At 33.5% G+C, this 15,858-nt stretch overlaps 1 protein-coding gene across 2 annotated transcripts in view; it reads right to left on the bottom strand.

Moving 5' to 3' along the window:
* PALS2 (protein associated with LIN7 2, MAGUK p55 family member) overlaps positions 1 to 15,858 on the bottom strand; it is a 120,503-nt gene that overhangs the window by 47,439 nt on the left and 57,206 nt on the right. For both annotated transcript variants that reach the window (XM_031455058.2, XM_031455056.2), the window contains exons 3-5: positions 9,947 to 10,099; positions 6,144 to 6,296; positions 5,117 to 5,344 (exon numbers count right to left, since the gene is read on the bottom strand). In XM_031455058.2, the coding sequence (XP_031310918.1) occupies positions 5,117 to 5,344; positions 6,144 to 6,296; positions 9,947 to 10,099 (534 nt within the window). The remainder of the gene's footprint in view (positions 1 to 5,116; positions 5,345 to 6,143; positions 6,297 to 9,946; positions 10,100 to 15,858) is intronic.

The raw sequence follows: 15,858 nt of genomic DNA on the forward strand, positions 1-15,858 counted from the left end.
TGCAGACACACTAACAACGTATTTTGAGATCAGCAAGGAGACTAGATTATATATTTAGATAAAAAAGAATTGAGGGGCTATTCATATTCCTATATGGTAAATAACCATATGTGGGACACAAATTGAAGCTTCTGTTAGTCAAAAAATTTATTTAAAAAAAATATTAACCTAGGCTGCTCTGAATCATACTACTACTAATTCTTAATTTATGTTTTACTTCAATCACTGGTTCATGCAAAACCTGCTTTTAATTTTCTTTAATTTGGTTAGTTACCCAAAACAGAGGCTACACATGGTTCCCCTGCCCACATTCCATTCCATCCCATCACCCTGGCTTCCCCAACAACAAAGGTAATCCTCACCCTGAATCTTGTGTTCACAAACTCCTTCCTTTCCTTTTTGTATAGTTTTTATCGTACTTATATGTAGTCTTTAAAAGTACATATTTGGTTATTAAAACTTAAAAAAGATAGTATCATGCTATATGGATGTAATCTTTCGGGATTTACATGTTTCCAGCTGTACATATGTAAGAATTGCTCTAAGAAATTCCAAGTCTTGGTGTATGTAAACATTCAACTCTGGTAACGCTAAACCTTTTTCCTCACTATGTGTTATACCAATTAACATTGCCACCAGCAACGTAGAATACTCTGGATTCACAACTACAGTTTCTGTCAACTGCATGTTACAAAATGGTATCTCACACTGTGATTTTTTAATATCTCTTCACGTGTTTACCAACCATGTATCCTCTTTTACTGGATTTGTGTATGTAGAATAAAACAGGAACACAGTTTCCTATATTACCTCTGAATAACCAATTTTATTACCTGAATAGTATTTTTCTCACTGAAAGACAAATCTCTGTCAGATAGAAAAGTAACATATGTGTGCAGATGTCTTTCTGAACTCTGTCTTCCACTGATCATTTTGTCTAATCATATACCAATGCCGCCTATCTTAATTCCTACACATTAAGTCCCTATTCCTGCTTTTCTGCCTCAAAAGTGTCTTGGCTCTTCATCTTATCAAATACTATGACTAATCTTATTGGAGTTTTCATTGGAATTTAATTGAATCTGTAAGTCAATCTGAAGAAAACTGGTATTTTTATAACACTGTCTTCCTGTCGATGAATACAATACATCTCGATTTAGATTTTCATAATTTTTGTGCATGGAGGTCTTGAATATTTTTGTTAGATTTATTCCTAGACATAAATGTGACATTTTCTGTCTCTATTATAAATGCGACATTCTCTGTCTCTATTATAAATGCTGTCTTAGTTATATTTCTAGATGTTTGCTGGTGGCATACAGAAATGAAACTGACTTTGTATATTAATCTTATTTTCAAGTACCTTGCTAAATTATTTCTAATAATGTATAGTTTGGGGAGAGCTTCAATTAAAAAATCTTATTATTTGAAAATAATGTTTTATTTTCTCCTTTCCAAATCTTATCTTCCGTAATTATTTTTGTCTTCCTGTGCTTATGGAAGTTTCCATAAAATACTAAATATAAGTGGAGCCAATGAACATCCTTCTCTAGTTCTTAATTTTTTTAATTAGGCAATGACTATTAATCCTTATTTCAAACTTGATGTTCTGGCTTCTTTGGCTTAATGAACTGTAAACAAAAAATTGTGTAGAAATAAGTAATTTAAAAAGCAGCAGCGTCCAAGGGCCTCAAAATTTAAAATACTACAGGTTTCTAAATTTCACTACATCCTCAACAAAATTTTTTAAAGGAGTCAAAATTCTTGAAGTTTTATTATTTTTTAAAAAAGAAGTGGAGTCAATTTTGTTTGCCTCACTGTTGGAAGCCTCATCAAAATTCTGAACAAGATCACCCTCCACCCCAATAAAAATAGTGGTGCTTTTCCATCCAGCTTCTGCCAATGTCTTGAAAGCCTGTTGACATCAAGCTGGCCTAAGATTTGAGTGGCCTTTCTGTCACGGGCTTTGTCTTCGCACAGATGGTAATGGTGAAAGTGCTTGCTGCCAGAGATGTCTGAACGTTAGCACTGCTGAAGTGGATCATCACTCCCTAGTTTGCAAACATACTTACCTCTTTAACATCAGAGATATTGTTTATTCCTAGTTTCTTTAAGGAGAACTGACGATTTTTTATCATCTGTTATAACATATTTGTTGTATCATCTGTTACTCTGTAAATCATCTGAAGGTGGCTTCTTTTTAACCAAAGCACAATTATGCCTGAAGTTTGCCAAGTTTCTCCTGGTTTCTGGTGGGGTTTTTTTTTCATCTTGTTGGAGAGGAAATGGGGCTTCGTAGGGGACTGGGCCTGGCACTCAAGTAGTCTCAGGCAGACCAGCTGAGAGTCCAGTTCCTGATTTTAAAGAGTGCTTCTAACAGTCAACTACTGAGAATAACGTTTGTTCTAGTTTTGTTTTTTTTTAAATAGAGGTTCTTTCCTGTTCCTGATTTACTAATCTTTTTAAAAAAATCATGAATAGGTATTACATTTTATCAAATTTTTTCTGATATTTTTCTCCTTTAATCTGTTAATCTGCTAGTATGTTTGGTTACATATATGGATTTTCTAATACAAAATCTCATAGCATACTTGGGATAAATCCAACTTGGACATGTTGTATTATCTTTTTATGTACCATTAAGTTTCATTTGCTAATATTTTGTTGAGAATTCTTACATGTATATCCTTGAGTGAAACAAAACTATAATTTCTTTTCATAATATTTTTGATATTTGCATTGTAATGGCCTCAAAGAATGAGTAAGAGAATTCCCACATTTTTGCCTTAAATAAACAAAAAGAATTTTAAACAGCCTGTGGGGACCCAAAATACACGTAAATTGAAGACCTTCAGAATCAGCTGCAATTTCTAACCCAACTTGGTCTTTAAATTTAAAAATTTAGATTCTTAGGTCTCAAGAAAGATTTTGGATTTTTAGTAAGCACCTCAAATGATGCTGATAAAGGTGATCTACTGATCATGCTTTGAAAAACATCACCCTGGAATGGAGAGCTCCTGGCTTCCATCTGCTCTCAAGGAAGTAAGAGAAAGAGCTGAGACAGGCCCACCAGGACAACATGGTGGAGCTTCCAGGGAGTGAGAGTGGCAGAGCTGAAGAGGCTAAAAGCCCTTGCTTCCCATTAGTGTCTCTTAGCAAGAGGACCACAGTGTGCCCAGCACAGTCCTACTGTTGCAGCATAATTAGCAATCGTTGCCCCTTTCACTTTGAGAATGTCCCAGTGTGGATATGTTTTAGCTCTCTTGTTGGAAGCCTTCATGTTAGTCTCTTCTTTTTTATGGATGGGCCTGAGACCGCCTCAGGCTTGGATGACCTCTCCTTCCCCATTTCAAAGCCCTCACCCAGCTCTGAAGGCTAAATAAAAAGCACAGTTTGAGAAGGCACAGGACATGGAAAAATGTATGCCCACTAAAGGGCTAAATATCCTTGCATTTCACATCATTCAGACAGTTTGCCAGGTGCAGAATCTACAAAGGAATTTGGCAAAGTACTAGCTGTTGGTATTACAAAAAATTATTTCTCCTGTAAAAGTTCATTATAGCCATAGTGAGCCGGTAGTAACTATGGAGTTTGAACCACGGGGTGGGGGGTGGGGGGCGCAGGAAAAAAACAAAACAAAACAAAAAACGCTGTCACAACTAACATATAATTAAAAAAAAAAGTTCTACTTTTCCAATCTACTTAGGTGCCAATTGAAGAACAAAGGTAGTTTGAGAGGTACTAGCAATTTAAAATGTCTAATTTCTAATATCATTTCTTTTCCTTGAAGACAAGATCTCTACCCTTCATTTCAACCAAAGTTCATTAAAAGCCTATGTATTTTCAGGAATCCAATTTACATACTAAAATTCATGACTGACTATTCTTATCCTCCAAGAAACAATATAGAGCAGGTATTCAACACATGTTATTTCAAAGAATTGTATAGAAATATAAAAACTAGTCTTTTAAATTCTCATATTAACAGTATTAAAGTAAGAGATACTGGCAGTATCTTATGTAAGAAACTTGTAATTTCACTCACATGTGAAACAATACATTTCTGGAATAAACCTGAATAATTAAAGGCATCTGAAACACTGATAAGTATTTCTTCTTTCTACATTATCTAGATCGGAAAACCCTCTTCTTAGTTTCAACACACCACTGCCACACTTGCCCACTGTTCCTTTGCAATTACTTTATTTCCTTTTCTTTCTTTACAACTACGACACAACTTCATCAGCACCATCACAACAACCGCAGCAGTTACCCGCTGAGCACTCAGGATGCTCCAGGTGCTGCTATGAGAGCTGTACACGAATTAACTTAATGGATCCTTACCAACAACCTTTTGAGAAAAGAAATACCCCTAACTGTGTAGATGAGAAAAAGCAGCACAGGAAGGATAAGCTAGTAGGTGGCGGCAAGAGTCTCTGAACCAAGCCTCCTCATAGCCTTTCATTAGAATTGTCTTTCCCAAATTACTTCACACCTTCCAAAATCTGCTTCCTGTTTACATGATCTAACCTCTCTCCTTTTTGAAATTCACTCGACATAATGAAGTTAGATGATCACTGTCATTAAAATATGCCCGTGTTCAATAATCCATTTTACCTAAAAATGAGTTACAAAACACAGATCAAATGTGCGCAGACCAGGTGTTCAAGATTCTTTTCAGTCTGGACCCATCCTCTCTTTCTGACCTCATTCTCTATTTAGCCTATCATAGGAACACCAAGTGAGGGGTGATCAGGACGACATGCTTGTTTTCTCACAGGGCATGGAACATAACAGGCACCAAAGATGTTTGTTAGATTAACAACTAAAAGCCTTTATGGTTTTTCTAATACATAGCTGTATATTACTGAAATGCCAGGGTTCATGGCGTTCACAAAGAGATTTCTTAACTAATTCCTTTTTAGCAGTAAGATTGTATTAATTGTTTAAAAATCAAAAAATTCACCTATGACAAAATAAGGTACTTCAGAACAATTAGATCAGGCAGTTTTTTTCTTTTTTCTTTAGCAAAAAAGTAGAAACCAGTAGTTATACCCAACAGTGTGATTAAAGAAGTAAAAGTATTCTTAATATTAGCAAGAATTTTATTACTAACCTGTTGAGGAATAATGGTATCTCTATAGCTCGGTAAAATTTTTAGGGTGACACTTCCACTAATATTTTTCAGTAATTCTTGTAATTCCTTTGGATTGTTTCCAACCTCATGGCCATTGACTTCTTTAATGATATCTCCCACATGAAGCAGACCTTGCCGATCTATCATCCCTCCATGAAGGATTCGGGCAATTACCAAATCATTATTTTCAACCCTAAACGTCACACCCTAAAGGAAATGAGGAACGGAATGACAGATTTTAGGTTTTTAGGAAGAAATCTTAAAATTATCATGAATATTTATATATAAGAAAATAATTCTAAAAGTAGGAGAATGAATCATTCTTACTTTACCCATGTTCTCTCCTGACTCAATACTCCAATTGCATTAAACCATGTGCAACTGTGATAACACATGCCATCCTTTAAAAAAGGACCTCTATGGCAAGGTTAACCTTGAAAACGAAACATATCTTAGGCTGCATCCCACAGGATAAAAGGAAGCTCAAAGGAGCAAGAAAAAGTACTTGTGCATTCTGATGGTGGTGTTCTCGGCTTTTCTTTTTTTCCACGTCACTGTTTTTACAGTCAGAGCCCAGAAATATTAATGTCTGCAGGAAATTGTAAACTTCCTTACTTACAGAGTCCTACCATGTCTTTAACTTTTAATAACAAGTTTCTTCTGTGTTTTGATACTATAATTGGCAAGAAACTTCAGTTTATTTCTTCAAAGGGCATAGGAAAAAAAGAAAGCAGTTATCTCCTAAAATTTTTGCTTCTTATTGGCAAACTTCTTGCCTCTATTTCAATTTAACTTTTAATTTTGGTTTAATTTTGTATGCTCAGTCAAATTGAGAGAGCATCAACTGTGTATTTTACACAAAGGCCAAAGAAGACTGGTAAAACAAACATGAATAAGGTTTCATAATGATACAAATTACGAAACAGAAAAAAATGAGACAGAGTAGTGTCTTGGCCACAAGTACATCAGATTTCAGATTTAAGAAGGCACTGACTTATCAACTCACCAATGGTTCCCCAGCTCTTTTATGAATACCAAGAATACGAATGGCATCTACTGGTAATAACTGATTATTGATTGAAGAATTATTCATTTCCGGGCTTGATGGAGGAGAATCATAACACTTTGATGCCACAATATCATGGGCCTCCAAAAGTGACTAGAAGGATTCAAACAGCCTGTGGTTACTAATTACAGATGGAACAAATTATTAAAAATAACTAGTTCATTATCCCAGGTAGAGTAGTAAAAATTTCCAAGACACACATTATTAAATTCCCAAATATGAGTTAAATCAAATGTATGTAGAATATTTTTAAGAAATATTAACATATACAGTTTTACTTCTTATCAAACAATATCGTATTCCTTGTTTTAAAAGATTTGAAGAGACTGATAGTTTTGTGACTTTTTAAAAGTCTCATGTTCAGTGGAAACTGAACCTAGGTTTCCAAGTGTGATGCAGTGGAAGACTGAACTTCATTGCCACCACTGTCATCACCATCATCATCATTCAATACTTAACCAATTCCTATTTATTAGTTATCATACGAACTCAAATACCAAGACTACAATTTTTATTCTAAACCTGTTGTTAGCAATAACATATTTTTCACGTGTACAAAATATCTGTTAAAAAGATACCCAATGAATAAACATCAGCATCTTTTGTCAGTGATGGGAAATTCCGTATTACCAATAAGGGAATAAAATTTACATTTTTAGGGGAGAAAGAGCTAGTAATGGTCCTGAATTTACTTTTACCTCCTACATTTACTGTATATGTGCTATCATCATGGATGACTTTGATCTAGCTTTCTAGGAATTACTTATAATTTGAGGGGGTATGTATATGTGTGTGTGTGTGTTGTGTGTGTGTATATAATTTGTGCTGTAATTGTGTAATGCAAACAGACATAAAGCTAAGTTTTTGAGTGTGGGAATGCAAGTTCAAAATCAATAGATCAAAACAGAAAGAAGGGAGCAAATGTTAACAGGTTCAGAATAGAAGCCATCAGCTTATGGGCTTAATTGGTAATTTCTGGTCATTTCATAAAAATAATATGAGAGACAAGTTTCAAAAAGAAAAAAATTCACAAATCCATATATAATGATTATTCCTATAAATGCTGGAAGTTACTCAAATCACTAACCTGGGCTGCTTAGTTTTTACCCTATACGCTCTTCTTTAGGCAATATTATCCACCCCTGCGACTTGAACCACTACTTACACATTGAGAGCTCCAGTTTTATATCTTTGGTCCAGAACTCTCATGAACTTCAGCTTCATATACTAAAAATCTACAACAGTGGCCAAAGTCATGATAATCTGAAAAACTGAAAAAAGCTAAGGATTGTAGCGGACTAAGCACACTGAGTTAATGAAAAATCTCTAAGTCCACAATGCTATTTAAAAAATTGGACTGGAAAAACTCATTTGTTACCATTGAGACTGCTATTTTAAACAATTCTTTACTTTGAAAATTGGTAAAAGGAAGGATCCAGCATTTCCCTGACTTTTCAGTAGGAAAGCAATATAGGTTAACTAAACAGCCCACCCAATGAGGAAAAGCTCTACTTTAAATAAGAACACCAGCTAATAAATACAGAATGAGAGAATTTGAAAAATGTCATCTTGTAACCTCTAATGAAAATACTGATTCAGGCAAGGATTATTAATTTGTGTTGATCAGCCAGTAAATGGTTGAAAGGAAACAGCATTTGTATAATGCCAGAATAACAACAAACTAGATTATTTCCTAGAGGAAAGGTTTTCAAAGGTAGGATTAGGCTGTCATTGTCCTTCCTTAATTAAGGGACCAATCTCAGCATCAATAGTTGTCGGCCAACCAGGTATTATACATCTTCTGATGTAGATTAGTTCATGTTGTATCACATTCTAGTTCCAAATAATTAACTTGAATCATCAACCTTTTAGGTAAAACTTGTTTATAAGAAATAGAAGCGATAACAAAACAACACAGCAGGGAAGCAACCAAATAAATACAGGGAATGGATTCTGTAGGACAATGGCCTGGTCTCTTCAACAGGCCAACATCATCATCAAGGGAGAAAGGGATGGTCCAATCAGATGCCACATGGACCTAGGTTGAAAACTCATGCACAAACCAGCTGTAAAGAATATTTTGGTGTCAAATGAAGATATATGAATACAGAATGTGTACTATATGAGACAGAGGTCCACTGAAATGGAAAAGTGGAAATCAACGACTGAAAAAAAAAAGCAAATTACAAAATAGCTCATGCAAAATGATCTCAATCAGCAAAGAAAAAAATTTGTATATTTATGCCTAGGAAAAATATGGAAGAATACATGCTATGCTAGTACAGTAGTGATTTAGGTAGTAAAAATGCAATGTCTTAATATCTTATTTTTACTTGCTATTTTCTAATTATATATATTAACCTTTATATAAATTAATGCATTAAATGTTATATACTTATAGAAAAAAATATAGCATGCTACAAAAGCTCTATCCGATGCACAAACTTAATATGGCCAGTTATCTTAACATTAACATGTCCAAAACAGTTCTCCTAGAGTGTTCCTTATCTCAGTAGGTGTCATCAATTGTTTGTCAGAAATCCTGACCTTATCAACTTTCCACATTTCTCTTCTGCAGCTGTCACATGTAACCACCAAGTCCTGTTGATTTTACTGCTTAAAACTTGAAAATCCTCACATTTCCCACTTTGTAGACACTGCCATCACAATCTCTTGCCTTGGTACTCAATCATCTAGCTCCACAACTCTGACCTCTCCCTGTTTAATAACCTGCCCCCATACCCTACCCAAGGTTTTCCCAATGTCCTTGCGATAAAGTCCAAATTATCTTAGTATGCCTTATGAGGGTTCAGTTAACTGGCCTCTGCACAAAGGTGTCTCTGACACGTGTCCATATTTTTGTACCTAAGATTCATGTTTATGTAGGAACCATCTTACTATAAATCTACATATTCTGCAGGTTAACACTGCTAGAGAGTCACAGAAAGTCTTTTTGATTTTTAATGCTAAGATTTGCAGTTGCAAGGTGGTGACGCTTTATTCTTCTATCCCAGGACCATTTATTGAACAGTCCATTCTCTCTCCGCTAAAATATTTCGGTCATAAATCATGTTGCCATTTGTGTATGGATGTATTTCTGGGGTTTCTATTCTCTTTAAGTAATCTATTTTTCTCATACTGCCCCAATACCACACTTAGTTATAGGTTTAGAAGAAATCTCCACCACCTCTCTTTCTCTTGTGAAACTAATTATTTTTCAATAAAATGATTAACTTTTCACCTATATAGACAAATGCTTAAATTGCACTTATTTTTTGTACCTATGGGAAGTATGTTTTGTCATAGTTCCTATCCTCATATAGCTCTCTTTTGTTCCAAGGTCACCAACTGCACCCCAGTCTTAGAAGCAATACTGAAAATGTATACAATTGGTCAGAAGGAGTGCTGGGAAACAGTGGTAGTGAGGAAGAAAAATTCACAGGGAGAAAAATATCTCTAGTATGTGGTCTGATGATGAAGTAGGGTTTGTAATTTTTTTAAATTACACAAAGAAAAATCCGTTCTGATATATTCCTATGGCAGACACTACATCTGTGTAGCATGTGTGTCTGTTTATGCAGTCCTACCATATTAAGATATTAAAATATCTAAGCTGGAATTTATAAAGTATGGCCCTAAATAATCTTTAAAAAATATCACCTTAAACTGGAACTTAACTACTAAGGGAGAATATTTTGGGAATATAAAGGGGACTTGAAAGAAGAATGATAGGAAAAGTTTACCTGGAAGTGAGGCTCTTTGAGTATAGCAACCAGTTCTGCCACATTTTCATCCACATTTATTAGAGGAGTGATATCTTCAAGAATTTCATTGACTAATTCCAAGTTATTGTCACTGACAGCTTCTAGTTTTGAATCTTCTAGTCTCTCATGAGCCTGAAAAGGTAACAATATATAAAAGTAATAACACACATTATTTTGCTCCTGACTGTGGTTTTCTTCTTGATTTGTTTCCTTTTTATAAAGTTTTAAAAGATACTACTTGAAGGTTTGATTCAGTGAAACCAAATCTAGTATTTCAATCAGAGGTAACAGATTTCACAGTAAATGTTATCATAAAATAGAATAAATCTTGGCCTCTACTCCTACCCTAAAAGTAATGGAAAACTCATGTTTATGACTAAGCCATGAAAAAACTGAATAGGCCAATGACACTAAAAAATGTATCATGTTTCTAACCTAATAGACTTTCCTAATAACTTTCTAATCTAGGCTCAAACTCTCAATGATACTGTTAATGCTTTATTAAAATAAATGATGAAGCACAATAAAAATAAAAATAGGAACATAATCATTATATGGATTACCATTAAAAAATAATGAAAATCATTTTGAGAACCCCATAATCCTAAAACTACCATTTCCCAATTTTGAAAATCAGCAAAAAAGGTCAATTCAGGAAAGGCAGCTCTTGAACTGAATCTTGAAGGACCATAAGATTTCACTAGGGGAATGATCCACTCCTGTTTCAAAAAAAAAAAAAAAAAAAAACACCAAAAAACTTAAAACATAATCTGGCAATCTTTTCCACAGAAAATGAACCATGAATCACACTGTCACAGGAAATAGGTAGTCCTAATTATCCTTTAATAGTGGGAGTAAAGCAGAGTTTAAATCCAAACTTAGAATGAACACTAAGCAGTCTCCATCTTTTAAGTGTTGTTTTTCTTTTAAACGCTTGCTGTCTGATTTTGAAGATAGGCAAAGCATAATTATAAAGATTTAATTTATATATGAAACCATGTAAGATGACAAATAACACATTTAGTATTTTAAGATTCAGTTCTGTAAGTGAAGAAAAATCCAAATCTCAAGTGGCAACAGTATCAATTAAACTTTATCTGATACCTGTAATATTTTAAATGTTATTTCTACCACATAGAATGGATCCTTCAGAATTCAAATACACCTTCTAATTTTAAAAATGCATTTTTTTCAATTAAGTATATTTTCCAGGTAATTCAAAAGAATGAAGTAAGTTTTTCATTGGAAGAGGGGGGCTATATATTAGCAACATTTTAAAGAAACACTTCGGAAGAAGTTTTAAGTCATGAAATAAACTGATAAAGAAGAAATTATAATTGTTATGAAACAAAAATGTTAAAAGACCAAATGTAATTTAAACAGAGGAACAAGTTTCTATTAGATTTAGACAAGAAAAAAATTAGGAAGACTAGAGAACGCCACAAAGAATGAGAATAGGTAAATTTGTTAATTTTCTTAAAGTATCACACAAGCCTGACAAAGATAGCATGATGAAGACACTCAACATGATATCATGGAATGATTATCACTATTGGGAAAAAAATACGAAAATATGTACACAATTACTTAACTCTTACAAAACAAGCTAGAATTGCTAATTGTTTTCATACAAATATCTGTTGTTAACAAATATCTAATTTAGCATCATTAACCTTGCAAAACTCTTAATACTCTTATGGTAGTATTATAAAGCTTAAAAAAAAGGAAGAAAAGATCTTTTAACATTCATTGGGGGCTTTTGTTTTATGCCAGGAACTATACTCTCTATGAGAGAGAGTCTGCGGTGTATGTATTGAACAAAGGTAGTAGGTATGTTATTATTATCCTCACCTTACAGACATAGACACTGATGATGCAAAATGAGATAAAGTGATTTATTTGAGTTCATACTACTGGTAAGTGGCAAAGTCAGGTAGTCCAACATCAAGGCTTGAGCTCTGACCTACTAAAGCTTGTATTCAGCTTTATCACTATACAACAGGTACTCTAACATCATCTTGCAGTTAGTTATTTTATCTAAAATATTATGCATTGTTCTCACTCATTTCAATGTGTAAGATAAACTCTCATTCACTGCTAGCTGAGTTGTTGCTTCTCAGCACGGCTCTTCCAGTCTAGATGTGTTGTTATACTCCTATGGCTCAGAATACCACCCACCCTTCCAGCCTTTAACCATCTGCTCAAAGTATGAGCTATAAAGATCACCTGTTTCTCCAGGAAAACAGATGATGACTGGCTTATAAGTTCCAGGTACTAGGCCAATATATCTTCTACAACATCCTATGTTACATGATATATGGTAACAATACTTTAGATACTGATATACGTTGATTCAATTCATGTCTTTGGGACAAGTAAATGAAGAGAAATGGTCACTGACATGAAAACTCTAATACAGTTTCCTTCCTTTCTATGTTCATCTGTTTTAGTGCTCCCAAACTGGGTGAGGACAGGAGGGAATGTTGGAAAGACTAAAAGAATAATGCCAAGAGAGAAAGAAGCAGTCAAGTGGAGGGCAGCATTATGCTATAAAACACAAACATACCTAAAGGTTTTTGGACATTAACTCTACAGATTGGTTCTATGGTAGGAAAAATTCTCACCACACAATAGAGAAATTCTCTGAGGGAAAAAAAGGTGGTTTTTTTTTTTTTTTTTTAGTGAAATGGCAGCTGTAATTATATTACAGAAAATCAATTTCTGAAATCAGTTGGGTTCAATCAAGATCAGTTTTAGTTTTTCCAAGGAAGTAAATGCAGGTCCTTATTTGTTAATATGTAACTTTTTAAGCTCCAGGATTATGTGAAAGAAGTAGGGACCTCTATTCACATTAAAGTCAGAATTTATTTAGTAGCTTTCAAGAGGCAAGTACCAACTTGAATTTAACTAATCAAACCAAAATAAAAAAGACAAAGGAAATACTGAAAACTGACTAGAGAGAATGGAGAACTCAGTTTTTATTTTGCTTTTGCATACATGACATTAAAAAGGATGAGATTTGTTCTGATAAAAAAAGTAACTAAATAGAATTGAATTCTCTAATTGAATTGTCATCTAGTTAATCAAAAAAGGTCAAATTCTTAGATTAGAGAAACTATATCTCAAGGTACTCAGGGAGCTGAGAGACTCTTAGAGACAACTACAGAATTAGGAGAACCACACAGATGTTAAAAAAACTAAAAATGGGAATCTTATACTTTTTAAAAGGAAAAAAAATTTTAAAGCTTGGCTTTTTAATAGTACTCAGAGAAAACATAAAAGAATCTTTTTATAATCTTTGAATGGAAAAAGATCTAACTATGATGTCAAATCTGGAAGCTATAAATTAAACAAATAAACAAAAAGGCCCAATAAACTACATCGAACATTTAAAATTTCTTCTCATCAAAAATCAGCAAAGTCAGAATAGAGATGACAAACTAGGGTCAAAATATTTACAAATCACATTACACACAAAAGGCTGATTTCCTTATATACCAAAGACTTCTACAAACCGATAATGAAAAAAAAATCAACAACACATTAAGAGAAATAGGCAAAGAATATGAACAAAAAAATTCACAGAAAAAGAAATTCAAATACTCTTAAATATATGAAAAGATACACAACCTCCTTTATGATAAGAGAGTACAAACTAAAACTATAATGAAATACTCATTTTTTTTCTTTATGAGATTGACAAGGATAACAATTCCAATAACATACCATGTTGGTGAGAATATGGCAGAAGACATGCACTTTTGCATAATTTTTTCTGTAGGAACACACTAAGGAGCAATTTGACTATCTCTACCAAAATTACAATGATTCTTTTAAGATTTATCCTAAAGATATATATACATGTGTAAAATAACATGTAGCAAGACTGCATATTACAGCATGGTTTGTAAGCAAAAAAGCCATCGAAATATCTATCAAAAGTCTGACTAAAATTTTTTTGGTATATTCATACAATGGAATATTATGCCACTTTTACAGAAAGTAAAAGTTCTCAATAGGTACTAATATGGAATCATATGCAAAAAGATCAAGATTTAGAGCAGAGAGTATAAACCCACAGCTACTATTATACTTAGTGGTGAGTATTACTACATCTAGCACATAATTTTCCCCTAAGATTGGGAACAAGATAAGGATGTCTGCTCTCACCATTTTATTCAACATTTCTACTAGAGGGTCTAGCTGGGACAGTAAGTCAAGAAAAAAAAAGGCATTCAGATTGGAAAGAAAGAAGTAGACTTGTCTTTATTCATACATTTGTATTTAGAAAATCCTGAGGACTCCACTAAAAAACTGAACCAATAAACAAGTTCAGCAAGATTGCAGGATAGAAGATTAATGTACAATAATCAATCATACTTCTATACACTAGCAATGAACAATCTGAAAATGAAATCAAGAAAATAATTCCATTCACAATAGCACTGAAAAGGATAAAATACTTAAGAGTAAATTTAACAAAAGTGCAAAACTCATACTCTGAAAACTATAGAGCATTGTTGAAAGAAATTAAAGATTTAAATAAATAGAAAATCATTTCATGCCCATGGATCTGAACACTTAACATTGTTAAGATGGCAGTATTCCCTAGAATGATCAACAGATTTACACAATGCCTTTTGGAATTCCAGCAGAGTTCTTTGTAGAAATTGACAACCTGATTCTAAAATTCGTATGGAACTGCAAGGGACCCAGAACAGCCAAAACAATCCTGAAAAAGAACAAAGTAGGAGGACTCAAACTTTCTGATTTCAAAACTTACTACAAAGCTACAGTAATCAAAACACTGTGGTACTGGCATAAAGATAGATACACCTGACCAATGGTATAGAATAGAGAGCCCAGAAATAAATCCTTCCACATACAGTCTAAAAATCTTTGACAAGGGTGCCAAATGAGGCTGGGAAAACCAGATATCCATATACAAAAGAATGAAACTGGACCCTTGCCCAACACTATTTAAAAAAATTAACTCACAATGGATCAAAGACCTAAAACTATAAAACTATTAAAATAAAACAGAGCAAAACCTTCATGACATTGGATTTGGCAGATTTCTTGGGTATGACACCAAAGGCAGAGCAGAGGCAACAACATAACAAAAATAAGTAAAATGGATTTCCTAAAAATTAAAAAAATCTATGCACCAAAAGATATATCAAGAGTAAAAAGGCAATCAAAAGAATAGGAAAAATATTTGCAAATCATGTATCTGATAAGGGATAAACAGTCAGAATATACAGAGAACTCCTAACATTCAAAACACACACAAAAATAATAAAATTTAGAGCAGTAATCAATAAAACCAAAAACATGAAATCCAACCAAAAGCAGGTTCTTTGAAAAGATCAATAAAATTGGTAAACTTCTTGCTAGTTTAGCTAAGAAAAAAGAGAGATGGTGTGAATTTACTAATATCAGAAATGGAAAAGATGCCATCACTACTGATGTCATGAAAAATAAAATGGTATGAGTAATTCTACACACAAATTTGATAACCTAGATGAAATGGACCAATTCCTAGAAAGACAGTCCACCAAAACTCATAAAAGGAGATACAGATAATTTGAGTGGCCCTATATCTGTTAAAGAAATCAAATCAATAATTAATAACCTTCCCAAACAGAAAGCACCATGTCCAGATAGGTTCACTGGTAAATTCTACCAAACACTTAAAGAAGAAATTATACCAATTCTTTAACAATCTCTTCCAGAAGGCAAAAGAAACACTTCCTAACTCAATCTATAAGGCCAGCATTACTCTAATACCAAAACCAGACAAGGACATTACATGTTATTATACATTTATCAAAACCCATAGAATATACAACACGAAGAGTGAACACTAATGTAAACAATGGACTTTAGCT

This window comes from Camelus dromedarius, chromosome 7 (genome assembly GCF_036321535.1).
Source record: "Camelus dromedarius isolate mCamDro1 chromosome 7, mCamDro1.pat, whole genome shotgun sequence".
Lineage (NCBI taxonomy): Eukaryota > Metazoa > Chordata > Mammalia > Artiodactyla > Camelidae > Camelus > Camelus dromedarius.